General features: G+C 54.3%; 5 protein-coding genes across 5 annotated transcripts; 2 read left to right on the top strand and 3 right to left on the bottom strand.

The window, feature by feature from the left end:
* Nucleotides 1–562: 562 nt before the first annotated feature.
* LAESUDRAFT_761973 (uncharacterized protein) lies at nt 563–4,733 on the bottom strand (the record flags this gene model as incomplete). Its single annotated transcript, XM_040913004.1, has 26 exons — nt 563–622; nt 672–749; nt 809–868; nt 926–973; nt 1,029–1,283; nt 1,339–1,435; nt 1,493–1,611; nt 1,668–1,765; nt 1,827–2,012; nt 2,070–2,212; nt 2,266–2,375; nt 2,436–2,476; nt 2,533–2,661; nt 2,722–2,758; nt 2,818–2,947; nt 3,004–3,014; nt 3,071–3,079; nt 3,137–3,150; nt 3,207–3,259; nt 3,313–3,422; nt 3,482–3,498; nt 3,552–3,689; nt 3,743–3,845; nt 3,914–4,174; nt 4,233–4,524; nt 4,606–4,733. The coding sequence occupies 26 exons, from the start codon at nt 4,731–4,733 to the stop codon at nt 563–565; spliced, it is 2,727 nt and encodes a 908-aa protein (XP_040761136.1).
* Nucleotides 4,734–5,235: 502 nt separating this feature from the next.
* Nucleotides 5,236–7,451, bottom strand: LAESUDRAFT_367869 (uncharacterized protein). Its single transcript, XM_040902193.1, has 20 exons — nt 7,351–7,451; nt 7,284–7,297; nt 7,130–7,228; nt 7,064–7,073; nt 6,987–7,004; nt 6,908–6,933; nt 6,826–6,851; nt 6,729–6,763; nt 6,649–6,673; nt 6,571–6,582; nt 6,502–6,517; nt 6,401–6,443; nt 6,242–6,345; nt 6,120–6,179; nt 6,026–6,053; nt 5,916–5,973; nt 5,832–5,856; nt 5,666–5,771; nt 5,580–5,609; nt 5,236–5,518 (listed from the first exon to the last, which is right to left on the bottom strand). Exons 1-20 carry the CDS (start codon nt 7,408–7,410, stop codon nt 5,399–5,401), a joined length of 915 nt encoding a protein of 304 aa, XP_040761135.1. The 5' UTR covers nt 7,411–7,451; the 3' UTR covers nt 5,236–5,398.
* A 1,802-nt stretch (nt 7,452–9,253) lies between these two features.
* On the bottom strand, nt 9,254–11,474 carry LAESUDRAFT_729205 (family S53 protease-like protein). Its single transcript, XM_040909597.1, has 8 exons — nt 11,198–11,474; nt 10,877–11,142; nt 10,590–10,809; nt 10,433–10,537; nt 10,179–10,375; nt 9,980–10,117; nt 9,483–9,927; nt 9,254–9,421 (listed from the first exon to the last, which is right to left on the bottom strand). Exons 1-8 carry the CDS (start codon nt 11,453–11,455, stop codon nt 9,365–9,367), a joined length of 1,686 nt encoding a protein of 561 aa, XP_040761134.1. The 5' UTR covers nt 11,456–11,474; the 3' UTR covers nt 9,254–9,364.
* A 1,777-nt stretch (nt 11,475–13,251) lies between these two features.
* LAESUDRAFT_814693 (uncharacterized protein) lies at nt 13,252–14,372 on the top strand. Its single transcript, XM_040914619.1, has 2 exons — nt 13,252–13,507; nt 13,573–14,372. The coding sequence occupies exons 1-2, from the start codon at nt 13,484–13,486 to the stop codon at nt 14,251–14,253; spliced, it is 705 nt and encodes a 234-aa protein (XP_040761133.1). The 5' UTR covers nt 13,252–13,483; the 3' UTR covers nt 14,254–14,372.
* A 348-nt stretch (nt 14,373–14,720) lies between these two features.
* Nucleotides 14,721–15,472, top strand: LAESUDRAFT_761969 (uncharacterized protein; the record flags this gene model as incomplete). Its single annotated transcript, XM_040913003.1, has 2 exons — nt 14,721–14,744; nt 14,801–15,472. The coding sequence occupies 2 exons, from the start codon at nt 14,721–14,723 to the stop codon at nt 15,470–15,472; spliced, it is 696 nt and encodes a 231-aa protein (XP_040761132.1).
* Between the last annotated feature and the right edge of the window lie 2 nt (nt 15,473–15,474).

Here is a 15,474-nt window from a genome sequence, read left to right as displayed (position 1 = left end):
CCTCTTGGGCGGCACCGAGGTTACCCGTGACGATATCGAGGCGTCCATGTGCTGCAGCGTAGACGACCTGCACATGCTAACGTGAAGCGCGCAATCGCTAGCTGCAAGGCTGCGGCCGCATGTGTTGTATGACGGACCTAGTTCTCCAGGTGCATTGCAAGCTGAACATTGAAATTTGAAACGTCGAACGGCCGCTAGATTGGGGGCCGTCGCGGTTGTGGCTGAAAAGTCGTGTACAGACGCATCCGGCATCACCAAGCGTCTATCAGCGCATCGGTCCTGCTGCATCGTCCCGCACAATTCTCTGTAGTGTGTCATCCCGCGGTGACTGGAGTATTAATCGATCGCAGTCAGCGGCATAAAGCTCATCGTATGATGAACGACAAGCTTTCCCTGGGACGAACGTGGTGATACGGTCTTTCAGGAATCGATAACCAAATGGTCAGTTATACAATACTAATTAGCACAATATGCTTCGTGTCCGTTGAACATACCCTCCCCCGGCGCTTGCTCGACCTCCTCCTTCCTAACAACCCCTCCTTCTGACGATAGCGACTAACCCTCATAGGCTCGCTCCGCCATTCTTTTCCTTGAACCATTGCTGAATATCCGTCGTCGATCGCTGCTCTACATCAGTACCCATTTTCCAACACACACGACGTCGCACTCACTTTGATCCACGATGCCTTCGACGCGATGTCCTCCAGAGTCTGCTTCAGCGCCATGTCGTACTTCGAGGTGTCTTTACCCTGTACATGAAGACCATGAGCAACCGCAGGAATGTTCAATGTAGCTCTCAGGCGCTTACCTTGAAGAACTCAGCCGTCTCCTCGTAGTCAGTGTCCGTTGAGAGTGTCCTAAACGAGAACTGCGAAGGACGCGAACCGTTTAGTGACAACAACACATAAAGCCACCGAACACTCACTTTGACGAGGTTCTGCATGCTAAAGTTCCCCTCCAACCGCTTGTACAACTACAAAAAAAGAGACATCAACAACCCGATCCAAGTCAACAAACGCTCAACGCACCGCATCGTAGTTATCCTTAAACGCCTTCGCCAAGAACCTCCTCGTCTTGTCGTTTCTCGACAACCCCACGAAGAAGTACATAACATCCTGGTCCCTCGCCTCCTTCATCATATAATCAAACGTCTCCTGCGCAAGCTGCAAATCCTGCGTATTACCCATCGCTAGCATCGCTGCGACCGCGGTCGTCGGGTTCTTTGGCTTCTTCAGAACTGCCTGGACAGCGTCCCACTCCGCACGACCGCCGTGGTACACAGCCTGGATCCACCGTGAACAGAGGGCCTCGCAGTAATAATGGGCATGAGAGGCGTACCGTGCTATAGACCTGACGCTCGAGCTCCGACGGGATGTTCGAGTCATCGCCCGTCTTCATATAATGTGCAAAGCGCTCACGCAACTCCTTTACAACGCTGAACAAAACTCTGCATCAGCGCGCAATCGATCAACAAGTACGCAAAGACTCCGACCTTGGATGCTGTGCTCCCGCTGCCTGCGAGATCGCGAGCGTGCGTAGCTCGCGCGTGTCTGCCGAATCTGAGTCTGAATACTTGTAGCCAAGGCGCTCTACGATAGGGCCGAGCAGTGTCTATTCACGATGTGGTTATTTGAGTATCCGGACGCTTCAGCTTCAAAAATACGTACCCTGCGGAGCTTCTGCACATTCTCCACAATGTTCTCATGCTCCCACCATACTGACCTAAGCAACGTAAGGTTTGCAGCAATACTGCTCCACACCAAGTCTGTTCCACACGCATCAACGCCCGTCCCGCACCGGAACAAACAATCGCTCAAAACACTCACATTCCTGCTCGTGGCGAAACACGTCGATGAGGGAAAGCGCGCTGCTGACTTTCGTGAACCCTGCCTTGGCAAGCGCGAGCGCGTCGTCGACGAGGCCCATACGGTCCTCGATCGATAGCGGCGACGGCGTCTTGACCGCCTCCTGGCCGATCTTGACGAGCCGTTCCGGAGAGTAAAGCACACGGCCTGTATAGACGACAAGATGAGCTCTGCACAAGACAGGGAGTAGAGTGTGTGACATACAAAAGCTGACTGTCCCCGCGTTCAGCTTGAAAGGCTGGCTGACGTCGAGCGGGATAAACCTTTCGCGCTCGTTGAGGACGGCATCCTTATTTACGGTCACTTCACCCGTCTTGGTCACGGTCAAGAGGCTCAAAGGGATGGTCCTACGGAGAATAAGTCAGTATGCTCGTGAAAGGACTTTCGAAGGAGGACACACCAGAGAGTCTCATTGTCCTTCGCCTCCGAGGGCCCCGTCTCGAGGAAACGATCCTGGCGGATCTGAATCCCACCATCTAACTCTTTGACAGTTATGACCGGATAGCCCATCTATCACCACACCTACTCAGCTAATGCCCACACTCCACCGGAACCCCCCCTAACACTCACCTTCTTGACCCAAGCATCCATCATCTTTGGGATGTCCAGACCTGCATGGTACATTTAGTCTTGTAAGTGACGGCCACGAAACCGCTCGCGCACTTACCCGTCGCAGTCTGGATGCCCTCCCAGAGGTCCGTCGTGACACTGTTCGCGAAAAGATGCTTCTTGAGGTAGATCGACACGCCCTTGAGGAAGCGATCCTCGCCGACGTAATTCGAGAGCATGCGTAGCACTGTACAGAGCGTACATCAGAAAAGCGTTCTCTCACAGTCGTAGTGTTGATAATGATCACCTGAAGCAGCCTTGGAGTACGAGAGTCCATCGAAAATCTACCGGTACGAGTGCCACCTTATCAAAACACCGTACAACGAAAATTCGATATGCATACCTGGTTGACCATGTTCGCATCCGGACATTCGACTTCGATGGGGTGTGAAGACAATTTGGCATCTACACCCATTGCATACACGAGGTGATTAGAGATGAACGCCGAGTGCAACTTCCACTCCGGAAAGATCCTTGTTTAGTGGTGAACATGTGCTATATGAATATCTGGACTTTGCTCGTGGCTTACTTGTCTATAGCCTTTGTTAAAACGCCGAGTCAGGGCATACGGAAGCAGGCTCACCAAGGATAATAACCTCGCCCATCTACATAAGACCGTCGTTATTGAGAGGCTCACCCAAAAGTACCCGAGATCTGCTCACCAGAGTCGCAAAACCTACATCACGCCATCAACCATTTTTCCCCTCAAAAGCGTAAACGTTCCACTCTCACCTTCATTCAAATACAAGTTGTCCCACCATGCCATCGTCGTGATATCTCCGAACCTGGCCGTCATCAGCACTCCCCGATCTCACCAGCAAGGGGCATGCGTACACACCACATATGCGCGACCTCGTGGCACTGCGTGCTCGCGATCGCCTTCTTCGTCTGCAGGTCGCCCGACTTGGGATCAAGCAGGTACGCTGTCGTCCGCCCCGTAATCAAGCCCTAATATTCATCTCACTTTAACACCACAGCTCACACCCAATCCAAGATCAGCAACGTACCCAGTTCTCCATTGCGCCTGCGCCGTGCCGTCTGTAAGTAGTACTATTATGATAAGTGAGCCGAGCGCACCAGCATCGTAGTCGTGCGCAACGAGCGTGTCGAGCTTCGGCAGCGGATACTCAATATCGAACACCTTTTCGTAGAGCGGGAGAACCTTCTTCTTGACCTCGAGCCCGAACGCAGCTTTGCCGATGATTTCCTCCGTCGCTACCCTCCCAATTTTAGTTATGTAGCAACCCTGCTGATACGAATGTACTTACCGTAGACACGCAAAGGGCGCGTCTTCCCGCTGAGTGGACTGGTGTATGAGTCCTCCAGGTACTTGAACCGGCCATTCGCAAACGCGACCAAATACGTCGACATCTAGGCACACAACGCCAGAGCACGCTCAGCCCACCCTCTCAAGCGACCTGCAAGCACACATCACTCACCGGTGGGCTCGTCTCGAACTTGGTGATCTTCCACTTATCCGCCTGCGCATCTTTCTCCGTGATCGTCAGAGCCGCAAGTTTCTCCGCGAGCCACGCGACGGTGCCGTCCTTGTCGTCTGCGCCAGGCTCGTACACCGACTCAGACTTGGCGGACATGTTGCTCAGGGCGACCGTGTCTGCGCGCGAGATGAGCGTGACCGCGAAGGTCGCCTTGAGCAGGGGCTCGTCCCAGCACGGGAACGCCTTGCGCGCGGCGGTAGGCTGGTTCGCACGATCAGCACATCCTCTCCTAACGTAGAACTGAACGCATCAGGCGCACCTCGAACTGCGTCAGCGCATACACCTCCTTCCCATCTGCGCCTCCAACCGACTTGTAATATCCCATCATCGCGCCCGTAAGCTCGCCTTCAAATGCAATCCTAAGCTGCGCTTTCGCGCCTTTCGGTAGCTTGCTAGGAAACGTCAATATCCCCCTCTCCATCGCAGTATCGAACGCCATATCCTTGGGCGCCATCTCCGCGCGGGGGCTTCCCCACGAAAGCGAGACGCCACTGAGCTTGAGCTCCTTGGTATTGAGGACGATCGACGATGTCTCCTCCTTCACATCCAGGCTGGCGCACGGAAATATCGCGATGTCAGCGATTTCGAGATCTGTGGTGTGGGCGGGCGGACACAGGATAGGCACCACGTACCTGATCTTCACGACACCGTCGAAGCGCGCGGCGGGGAGGTCCGTGCGCACGGTGAGGTCATAGTGCGTCGGTTTGACGTTCGTCGGCAGACGATAATCGACATTGTTGGGGTCCGCAGCGGAGGACATGGTGGTGTATCCAGGATCAAGGGCAGCGTGGAACGAGCAGTAGGGGCGTACGCGTATAACGGCCTCGGGCAGTCTGAGCGTCCTGTGACTTGCACTTGGAATGAGATCACGGGTCCGGGAGGCAGCCCCTAGTGAGCGTGTGGGTCGAAACAAAGGAGCAGCGGACGTGTGCAGACGGCGCCAGGCGCTGCAATCAGATACGCCAGTGCCATCGATGCGCACATGGGCTCGACATTCCGCGGCAATGTGACCGACGGCGGGCACGCGTACGTGTATGCTCGACCGCTGTGCTCGTCCCAGCACGCCCCGCGCGGACGCAGCCGCCCACGACGAGATCATGCACGACGAACAAGCTCAGTGCACGCGAGCGGGTCGATGCAGTGTTAGCTGGCTGTGGTGGTGTGCGGCGTCGCGGTGGTGGCGGACGCGAGCGCGCGTCTTCAAATTTGCGAATGATGGCGACGTCGATCAACATGGCACTCTCACAGTCGCACAAACCATTATCAATCGGCATACAGTATATCCTTGTATGCGGAGCTAGATCGGTACCATATTGACATACTTATCTACATATTTCAGTCGCATATTCTGAACGAATGTATACGCCCAGCAAGGAGCTCGCGTCGGCTTCGAGGTTGGCATTTGGATCCGGAGCTGGAGCGCCCTCAGACAATTTTCACCGGGCCCGCCTTGACGTCGTCTTCCTCGTGTACGCGGTGCGTCTGCGCGAGCGGGATCGGGTCGTCCGACGCGTAATCCACCGTCCGGTCCACCGTGATCTGCACCTGTTCACATGCACGTCATCCCATCAGCACACCCATCGACTCAACCAGCGCAAACAATTACCTTGGTACCGGTGAGGTCGACCGTCTCCGGCTGCGCGTATCACGCAAATGAGCTGACGTGCCTGAGAATGGAGTGACTTTACTCACCGGCGGTCTGTGTGAAAACCGAACGTTGGAGAGGATCGTGGGCAGCCGATGTCCGGAGGACCCTGACGACGGGTTTTGTGCTCGCAAGAGCTTACGTGCATTCATCCTGGGCAACTCACGTCAGTCGCCACAACACCTGACCCATGAATGCATGAAGGGCACTCACGATGCGAGGAACGAATTTGCATATACTGGCCAAGCCCGTCCGTCAGTCGTGCGAAAGAGTAAGAGAAGGATGCAAGGAACGTACGCTTGCTAATCGTAAAATGCAGCCCGAGGTAGATGAGCGCATGCGGTTTGACGAGCCACTGCACAACAGTCCCTATCAGCACCATCTCCGCCGATCCACATCCGACTCACAAAGATAAGCGACAGCGTCGTCGTCACCCTACCCATCGCACCATCAGCCCAACCCCCTCTCAAACCCTCCAACCAAAGTGAACACAACACTCACGAAGTCACAAGCCCATTCTCTATCGTATACAGCGTCATCGAGTTCAAGATCTGGTCTAACCTGCGCCAATTTCAGCTCAGCCACGCGCCATTGGTAGGGTAAGCTCGAGGTTGAAACCGTACCTTCCGCTCCCGCCCCGCCTGCTCCGCCGGAGCAGTGCGCAGAGGCTCGTCGTGATCATGATGTCTAGGGCAGTCGAGAGCACGAGGCCGAGGGTAAACAGCCACTGCGGGAGATAGACTGCATTAACAGAGTTGGATGGAGAGATGAAAGAAGCGTACTCGGTAGTGCATGTAGAACTCGGAGAAACTCCCGAGGCGGATTCTAGAATGCAAAAAGCAATGTCAGGAGAATCGTAGGAATGACAAAAAAAGATTCATACAACTCTGCCGATGTGGCTGGGAACCAAATGAATACAGCACCTGATTGATGAACCTCAGCGGGTACTCACCAACTGCAGATGCTATCAACATTAAGAATACGCGTCAACAGTTAGATCCATAATCCCAGTCATTCAATCGCAACCTACCCAGCCGAAAGGTCGCCAAGATAACCTACGAAGACACATTGAGTATCGGCTATGTCTGAAGACGAGCAAAATATCCTCACCATCGGCGCCGTAATGATATAGTTGCCCTTGCTGACTATATGCGCATACACTGAGTCACGCAGCGCCAGCGCCCAGTCACGGCCAATGCTGACTCACGTCTAAACAAGCGGTACGAGAAGAACCTGTCACAGAGCCTGCGATTCGCAACGTAGCAAATTTCAGAGACGACATCGCTCACAGGTGGACGAGGATCGTGGTGATCGCCTGGCCGCAACGCTCAGCACAACGTCACGAAAAAAGCAAACAGGCGGACGCACAGTGAACGCTATTGTTAGCTGCGCATACATGCGAGTTATTCATGCGCGGCGCTATGAAAGAATGTGGCGGCACGTACCCCAGCACTCCTACGAAGTCCCACTAATGAGCCAGCACAGCAAAGTATGCGGTCAGAAGCACTTACCAAAAGACGTGGTCAGTGATGTCCTCGCTCCCGAAACCATCGACGCAGTATTGCCAGTCGGCAGCCCACACTAAGCACGTATGTACGATGTCCAGGATGCTGCGCAAAAAATTATACGTCAGACCGCCGACACCCAGCCAAGCATCGCCCTCACCAGATGCTTCCGACCTACCTCAAGCCATCAGAAGCACTCCACAATCACAATTAGGATAAACACTTACCCATAGCTTGAGAACGAGATGGTCCTTCTCAAACAGCCTGAAATAAAGGACAGTCTGCATGGCCACGACACCAGACAGCCTGCACACACCTTGAGATAAATCTTCCGACAGCAAGAAAAGAGGGAGCACCACTCACGCCGTCGCGGCCAGCCCACCAATAATGAGCCCGCCCAAGCTCGCATGCAGATTATCCGGGGTCACCGCCACCATCATGCTCGTGCGTGCGGAGTCTACCTACATGCACGATGCAGTGGGAAGGTCTAATAGCAGAACGAGCGAAGGAGCGGGGTGTGCGCCGTGCTCGGTCACTAAGTGCATTATAATAAATAGGGAAGGTCCCGGGGGCGGCGCTAGCTGATGGCATGAAAACAGCCGAGGAAGAGGAAAATGCGTTTGGCCTGCGGTGCGGCGTGTCGCATGGTGACCGGCGCGCCCATGAGATGCCTTACTGCTGGGCAGTTCCGAGCCACCCGGGGTACTCACCGAGGGCGTAGTCAGATTTCAGACTTCGCACAATTGGAAGAGATCCCTGCGGCTCACCGTGACAGCGGGCTTCGCGAATGCCTACGTTAGCTGGCGACGGCAACCGTGCAGATTCGACGACAGAATCAGGGTGGATATCCTGAGTGCGGGGCCCCGGACCTGATCTCCTGAGGTGATCATGCTTGTTCGAGGCTAGAGCGACGCTAGTAATAGCACTGGCACGCAAAATTTAACGGACGCGACGTGGCGCGTGATTCATCGTACACAACATTTGACACGTCCCCAGGGCCAGGGCTGTCGTAAACCCGTCTCACTTGCTCTGTTCTTCCACGGCGGTGGCACGATCTGTCGAGAAGCGGGACACACGCATACGGTGGCGCGGATACCATCAAAACTTGGAATACACTTGCTACCATGTTAGCCGTGTGACGAGGTGACCATAAAGTACCGTATCAGCAGAAGAGGGTGGCGAGCAAGAAGAAGGATGCTGACAGACGTCCGGGCCGCGCGCATCAGAATCCAGGGCCGCAAGCGTCGCGCGGAGTCCTATTCGGCCATCAATGGTGATCGTGCGTACATCTCTATCTCGATCATCCCCCACTTGAGCAGCCATTTTCCTTTATACAATATTGTGCATTCTCCTCCATCCTGCTCGAGCACATCGCATAACCCCTCACTGTATCATGGCCATCAGCGCTAGCAGCACCCAGGGAAATGCAAAGACCGCTCAAATTTACTCTTAACCGAGTCACTTGACGAAAGGCACTCCCCAGGATCTTCGTGATCGCCGCGGTACGCCTCCATATTTCTCGAACAGACTACGGCCGAAGGTTCTTCCGCTTTTTGCGCGTCGTAAACGTTCGACCTCGAAAAATTCGCACTCTGGCTGCGACATGTTGCATCTTCTCCATACCACGACGACATCTCGCCAAGAACAAGGAGTCGGGGCACGTAATACCAAGCCGCGGGGGAAACACTTGGCAAGTCATATGAACAGAGAGGACGAGGCCTATTTCATTTTCGCCAGTTTCCGCGTGCAGTTGATCAAGCGACATCTCACTATAGATTGCACCAACATCCATGAACTTGCGAGCCGTAAACGGTATTACAGTAGAGAGCCTCGGTACAGCTCACAATTCACTCAACAATTATTTCACCGTATGCAGAAAGGCCTCAAGCTTTAAGTCTTGGACCAACCAAAGGCTTGCACGTCCACCCCCGACGCGGGTGCAGTCTGGCACACTCGTCGATTACGGCTATGCGATAGGTCGCTTGCACTCTGTCCGCGACGCGACTTCTTGTCGCACGATTGCACGAGACAGCATTAAACCTCTCAAGGCAGCCGGCGGGGATCTCGGCCAGTCCACGTACCATCATTAGCTGTTCTTTCGCGCCAACGATCGACAAGGTCTCAATATTGCTCTCGGATCGCACTGGTCTAGAACTTCGTGATCGCTCATTCATTCGTTTCAGCATGTACCCGGCCCAACTGTCCTCTCATACAAGTTTTGTCCCTTAGCGAAGCTTGATACTACAGTCCAACAGCAGTCAGGAGAGAGTCAAAGATCGGCGTTCCCAGGCCTGTGACCTGAAGCCGACACAATCAGCACCGGCCAAGGCTTACCAAAAGAAAGACGCCATATACTCACCGGGTCCCACCCGGTGGTCGCCGAGAACCCATTCGTATCGCATCCCGGGTTATCTCCCGACGTGATATCCGTCAACGCCGACGCGCCCGTCGAATACAAAAACGGGTTCAGCCACCCCAGCGTGCTCTTCCCCGCCGCCAACAGCCTATCATTCAGCAACGCAATGACACTCGCAAACGTCGGGCTCGCGCAGCTCGTGCCCGATACCGCGTAGAAATCGCCCTCGTATCCGATGATGAAGTCCTCGCCCTGCGTGGACACGTCCGGGTACGCGCGCCCCGACGTGTTGTACATCCCGCTGTACGTGCTCCCGAGGTAGGTGAGGTAAGAGGAGACGGCGGTGTCTTGGAAGGAGGGGCGAGCGAAGATGTTGGAGAACCCGCCAGCGGAGAAGGATGCGGCAGTCTCAGGGTCTGTGCCCGTTGTTGCGCCGACGGACGTCACACTGCGGATATCAGTTGAAATTCAAGGTGTGAAAAAGTGGATGCATGGCGTACTAAGGACATCCCGACGGGAAAGTGGGGACGAAGTCCGTGCAGGACTCACTCTGGGAGCCTGACACGCCTCCATCTCCCGACGCGAACAGAACGGAAACGCCGATCGCACCCAGAGAAGCATATGCAATGCAGAGCTTGCTATGGTCATCACGAACATGTCGCGTCAGCTGGCGTTCACAACGACACAACTTGCACGTACTTCGCAACACTGCTCGAGATATACTCCTCGTTAGAGCCATAGCTGGTCGTCATCACTGACGGCGGATTGCTCAGATCGAGGATGTAGTTCGCAGTGTCCAAGAACCCATACACCCCATCGTTCGCCGACTCGCCGACGGAGATGAAGGTCACAGGGACATCAGTCGCGAGTCCAACCGTGTACTGTATGTCGAGGTCCTACGGTGCCAACAACAATGTCAATGCTACCCGGGTCCAATAAGAGTGCATACATACGGCCTCATCTCCAGGATCGCTCGGGTCATAGCTCCCGTCATCTAGCTCCACAACGGTGTACGTCGTCGAGCTCGATATGTCCGTGCGGTAGTTTTCCAGGAAGTTCTGGCATCATCCACAATGAACACGCGCCAATTCCGCACGCAGAAGCGCCCACCTGGAGATCGGTCGTGCTGGGATATTCATCGTCGTACCCAGTTACGACGATATAGTTGGACGAATCCGTCGCAGGCGTCGTGGGTATCCCATAGAGCGACTCGAGACATGCCGGCTCAACGTAGTCACTGCATGCGGAATTGGCCTCCGCCGCGCGCTTCTTACTGCTCGAATACAACGTCGCCTGCAGAGGCAGCTTCGCGTTTCCCGACGCCGCGAACCTGCACCAGCCACACGACCCTATCATGAGCTCGCTCCATCTCCGCTAAGCCTAAGGTGCGCACGTACGTAGTCGTCGGGTGTACGAGATCGAGGTGGCCCTTCAAGTCCGTGGGAATCGAATACGCGAGCGTGCGTACGAGCTGCTCGCCACTGCTTTGATCTACATACACGGCAAACTCCGCACCGAGCATCGTGTTTGCCTGCGCGACAGGCACAGAGATCGCAAGCCAATCGCCTGCAGAAGAGAGCGTAGTCGCCGTCACGCTGTTCTCGGTGAGCCACTCGGTCACCGCGGCAAGAGTTTCCGGCTTTGGTGCGATGTATTGGTCAACCTGGTTCAATGTGCAATGTCAATATATCAGTCGCTGTGCCTGTCCAAAAGCCCACCTCTGCCTTCGACAGGTGCTGACCATAGTTCGTGCTGCTGGGCGAGCTGACGTCGTAAAGTGCCTCGATCAGCCCATTCGCATCGCTGCTCGCAAGACCAAGACGCAGGTTCAGCACAGTATCAGGATCGGCAGCACCCTGCAGAGCAAAGCCAGCGGGAATCGCATCTCGAGTCTCGTGTACCTCCAGGCTTCGACGGACGGGTGTGCCCACCACCAGTACACAGAGAGCGAGAACGAGCGTACTAGGAGCAATCATCTCGAAGGCGAAGGGACGCACACCTTGCTGCTCGTATCGCCAGGCGCGAGCGATATATAATAGCCGCCAAGACCGTCCATGTGCGCGACTGCTCATGGAAAGTCTCGAATGCGACGAGATTGTGCGAGCGCATGAAACGAAGTGCCGAGTTCTATCTCAGAGAATGAGATGTTGCCTACATTGTTCATATGGAAACTGCCGTGTTCGCGCTGCATATGGGCTCGAAGATACACGACAGCGAATAGTTGTGGTGGGTGAAATCCTTCCCTGCAGCGAGGTGTTGATCCGTGAGGCTTCCCAAGAAGATACCGTCACAATCAGGCTACCGATGTACTCACACTGGCCTTGATTGCCCGTAATTACCATGCGATTCTCGGTGGTATCATTGGCCTGGTACGTATGATGGAACATGCTCGCTTCTGAGATGCGTGAAAGCGATGTTCGGCATCGTGCATGCGGCACCGGGACGACGAACAGCATGGCGATAAGTGGCGGCCCTGCAGGGTGAGTAGACCGGCCGTCCTAGCCAAGGCTCGAAAATACAGCGAGCAAAGTGAGGCAGCCTCAAGAGTTCAGTATCAATCGTTCACATCGCACACAGATATGCCCATGTGGTCTTCATGTGGCCGCCCAGGAAGACCTCGTGGCGTGAGATGCTCTGTTGATACGGTGATGCAACGGCAGAGTACAGCTGGCTCTTGTGTTTGAGATAACGCCTCGACTGCAGAAGTTATGCTTTTGGAAGAACATCGTATCCGTGCGGATACGGGCACCCCTCATTCACAGCAGCATTGGAAAGGGTTAAGCCGAGCGATGCATGTCGTGGTACGTTCGTGGAACTGCACGGCTTTGAGATCTGGAAAAGCTCAAAAACAAACAACGAAGAGGCAAACGTCGCAGGACGTGACGCCTGCACTAGCTGAGACACGGGGGTGAGAAAGCTCGAAGCTCGAGCTCATGGTTGAGGTCCAAACTGCGAGCGCCCAACTCCGAGGCGCCCTGGCTGGCGAACGCGATGCGTCACACGGCATGTGATCAATATCACTCTTCCTTTGTCACGCTTTCTCACAGCATGCCGGCGATATATCGAGTCCCATTTCGCGATTCGTACGAACGGCTTCGTGACAATTTATCTGTCGTGCGCAATACAAGGCCAGTGGGGATATCAAAGGTAAACGATATCAGTCCTTCAACTGTCTTCGAACTCCGTGCTTGTACGATTATCGTATTACAGGCTGCAACGTAGTACGGTCACCTGCACGAAACCACCGAGACTTGTTGGTTCAGCTTGTGATCCAGGTTTATCGGTGTTGAGGTCTGAGACCTCCATAACGCGTTCAATTTTCTGACTCCAAGGGCGACAGTATGGCCATAGCTGGGATATTTCTTCGTAAGCCTTCAGCCTTGTTATGATAGTGGCGTTGATGCTCCAGCACGCGAAGGCAAATACGTTTTAGGTGCGAGGTCCCTGTGAGCTTGCTTAAGAAGCACTGGGACGCTTACCAACGGGTGCGGTATGGACTAAAATCAGCAGCCCTAATTCTCACGGCGCTCGCAGTGGCACTGGCAGACGGCTGAAGAATAGACATGCCGACCTACACAAACCGAAGGCGTTGTACCCATCTTCGCCAAATTTAGACTTCAAGGAGACGAAGTGTTATCAATGTAATTCCGCAGGAAGAGGTCGATATAGTAGTCGTGTCAGAGCCAGTTCCAGCACTCGATGTTCACGAAGATTGTCATTTCGAACGCTGGTGCCAAGGTTCAATCAGACATAACAAGCAGTGGCCGTACCTCGTGGCTAAATGCGGCCACAACAAACACTCTCGCGGAGTTTTTGCCACATGCATAATAGCATTAGTGTTGAACCTTGGCGCCATGAGGGCCAAACAAAGGATTGAGAATCACATACGAGCCACGCAGGGATTATATAAAGCCTCAGCAGAACGAGCTGGTCTGGCTTTTTCTACACACCGGCTCATCAACATAAGTGCAGGCTTCCTCTCGATTTGATCCTCGTACGCTCAAATGTTCGCGTCAAAAGATCACGAGGTAAGCTGTCACCTTCTATTCAACGTTTCCACGTGCTTCATCACCAATTCTTGCTGTCCCCGAAGACAGAGGGAGTCAACAAGAATGCTCAACGACGATTCCTGATGAACTCCAACTACTCTCGGGGCCAGCTGGAGGATGCCACCGTCTCGTCCACGCCCAATGGCAAAGGCGTCCACATTCGCTGGTATTATGACGAGATGGTTGAAGATCACTCATGGAAGAAAGGGTCGCCGGCACTGGATGTCCTCGGGCTGCTGGATCATGAGGCAACGCTAACCGCCTCGGAAACAGAGGCCCTACAACTGTTGAGAGCGCGGTCTGGGGAAGAAGACGAGAACCTGCAAGCACCTTCTACACATCTTCTGGACACCGAACCGAGGATCTACGACATTGAAAGCGTGCCCTTCGATCCGGCGACGATCACTGCAGTCCGTGACTACTTCGCGCTAGGCATGGACGAGATCAGCGACTACCGTCTGCTCGCCAACTTAGTATCTATGCACAAGGCACACGAAGCCCACACGACATACCAGGCTGATGCACAAGATCCCGCGAGGGAACGGAGGAATTTGGAGCAGCAGAGGTACAGGATGAAGGCGCAGAAGGCATATGAGCAGGCGATGTGGAAAAGAGGGGAGGAAGCGGGGGCATTTGATGAACTAGAGAGCAGGGAACAAGAGGAGCGTAAGCGGCAGGAGTTTGAGCAGGGATCGTCGAAGGGTAGAGGCCGCACAAGACGATGATGGTCCTAGTGTATGCGACGAATGTGCTTTAGCCTATGAGCAACGTTCAAGACCTGCAGCTTGATCTGGGAATGTTTGTATAGGTCTTATACGCCACGATAATTTGCGCTTCTTTTTGGAGTACGTCCTAATTATGCTAAGGAATGAAACGAAGTAAAATGATGGACCAATCCTATGTGGCTGTGGATACCAACCCTCGCGTGATGTCCACGCGGATGTTCGTTTCGAATAGACCATGCATGCAGTGGCCGTGCCTCGTGGCTGTGTGGCCGCAACAAGCACGATCGCGGAGTTTGGGCCACCGACGTAATAGTATTGGCGGTAAGGACGCGACGGCCATGCCAAGAATATAAATACGCGTACAAATAACGCGAGGCTATAAACAAACACAGGTAGACTAGCTTACTTGACTACTCACCGAGACCATCTGCCACATCCTTTCTCTCGTTTCAACTTGAGACCAGAAAATGTCTGCACCAAGAGATATCAAGGTAAGCATTCGTCTTGTTTTCAATGTGTTCATCATCTTGGACACTGCCTCTTGCAGTCCTCGGAAACAGGTGGAGCCGGCAAGAATGTCCAACGACAATTCCTCCAGAACTCTAACTATTCTCGAAGCCAGCTCGAGCAGCTTACCGTCTGCTCAACGCCAAATGGCAAAGGCATCCACTTGCGGTGGTACTACGACAATGAGGTCGAATCACCGTCACGTAAGAAAGGATCGCCGGCACTGGACCTCCTTGGGCTGCCTAGGCGCGAGACAATGCTTAGAGCATCCGAAGCGGAGGTTATGCAGGTGTTGAGCGCAGATTTTGAAGAGGATCGGAGTCATCGAGAATCCTCCCTAGAGGACGAAGGAAGGATTTTCGACATCGACAGCATGCATTTCGATCCTGCGACGATTGCGGCGATTCGGCAATACTTTGCGTTGACCGAAGATGACATCAGTGACTACCGGCTCATGGCCAACCTCGTGTCGATCCACAAGGCCGAGGAGAAAATCAGAGTATACGAGTGGACCAAACCTGATCCCGCGAGCGAGAGGAGGAGCTTTGAGCGACAGAGGTACCGAATGAAAGCACAGAAGGCATACGAGCAGGCAGTTTGGCAGAGAGCGGAGAAGGACGGGGTCTTTGATGAGCTAGAGAGGAGAGAGCGAGAGGAGTCGGAGAGACAGGAGTTTGAGCAGGGATCATCGAAGGGCAAAGGTCGACGGTAGAG

Source organism: Laetiporus sulphureus (genome assembly GCF_001632365.1).
Source record: "Laetiporus sulphureus 93-53 unplaced genomic scaffold LAESUscaffold_40, whole genome shotgun sequence".
Taxonomy (NCBI): domain Eukaryota; kingdom Fungi; phylum Basidiomycota; class Agaricomycetes; order Polyporales; family Laetiporaceae; genus Laetiporus; species Laetiporus sulphureus.
The sequence above is the reverse complement of the archived record's forward strand: the minus strand, read 5'-3'. Positions and strand labels throughout refer to the sequence as shown.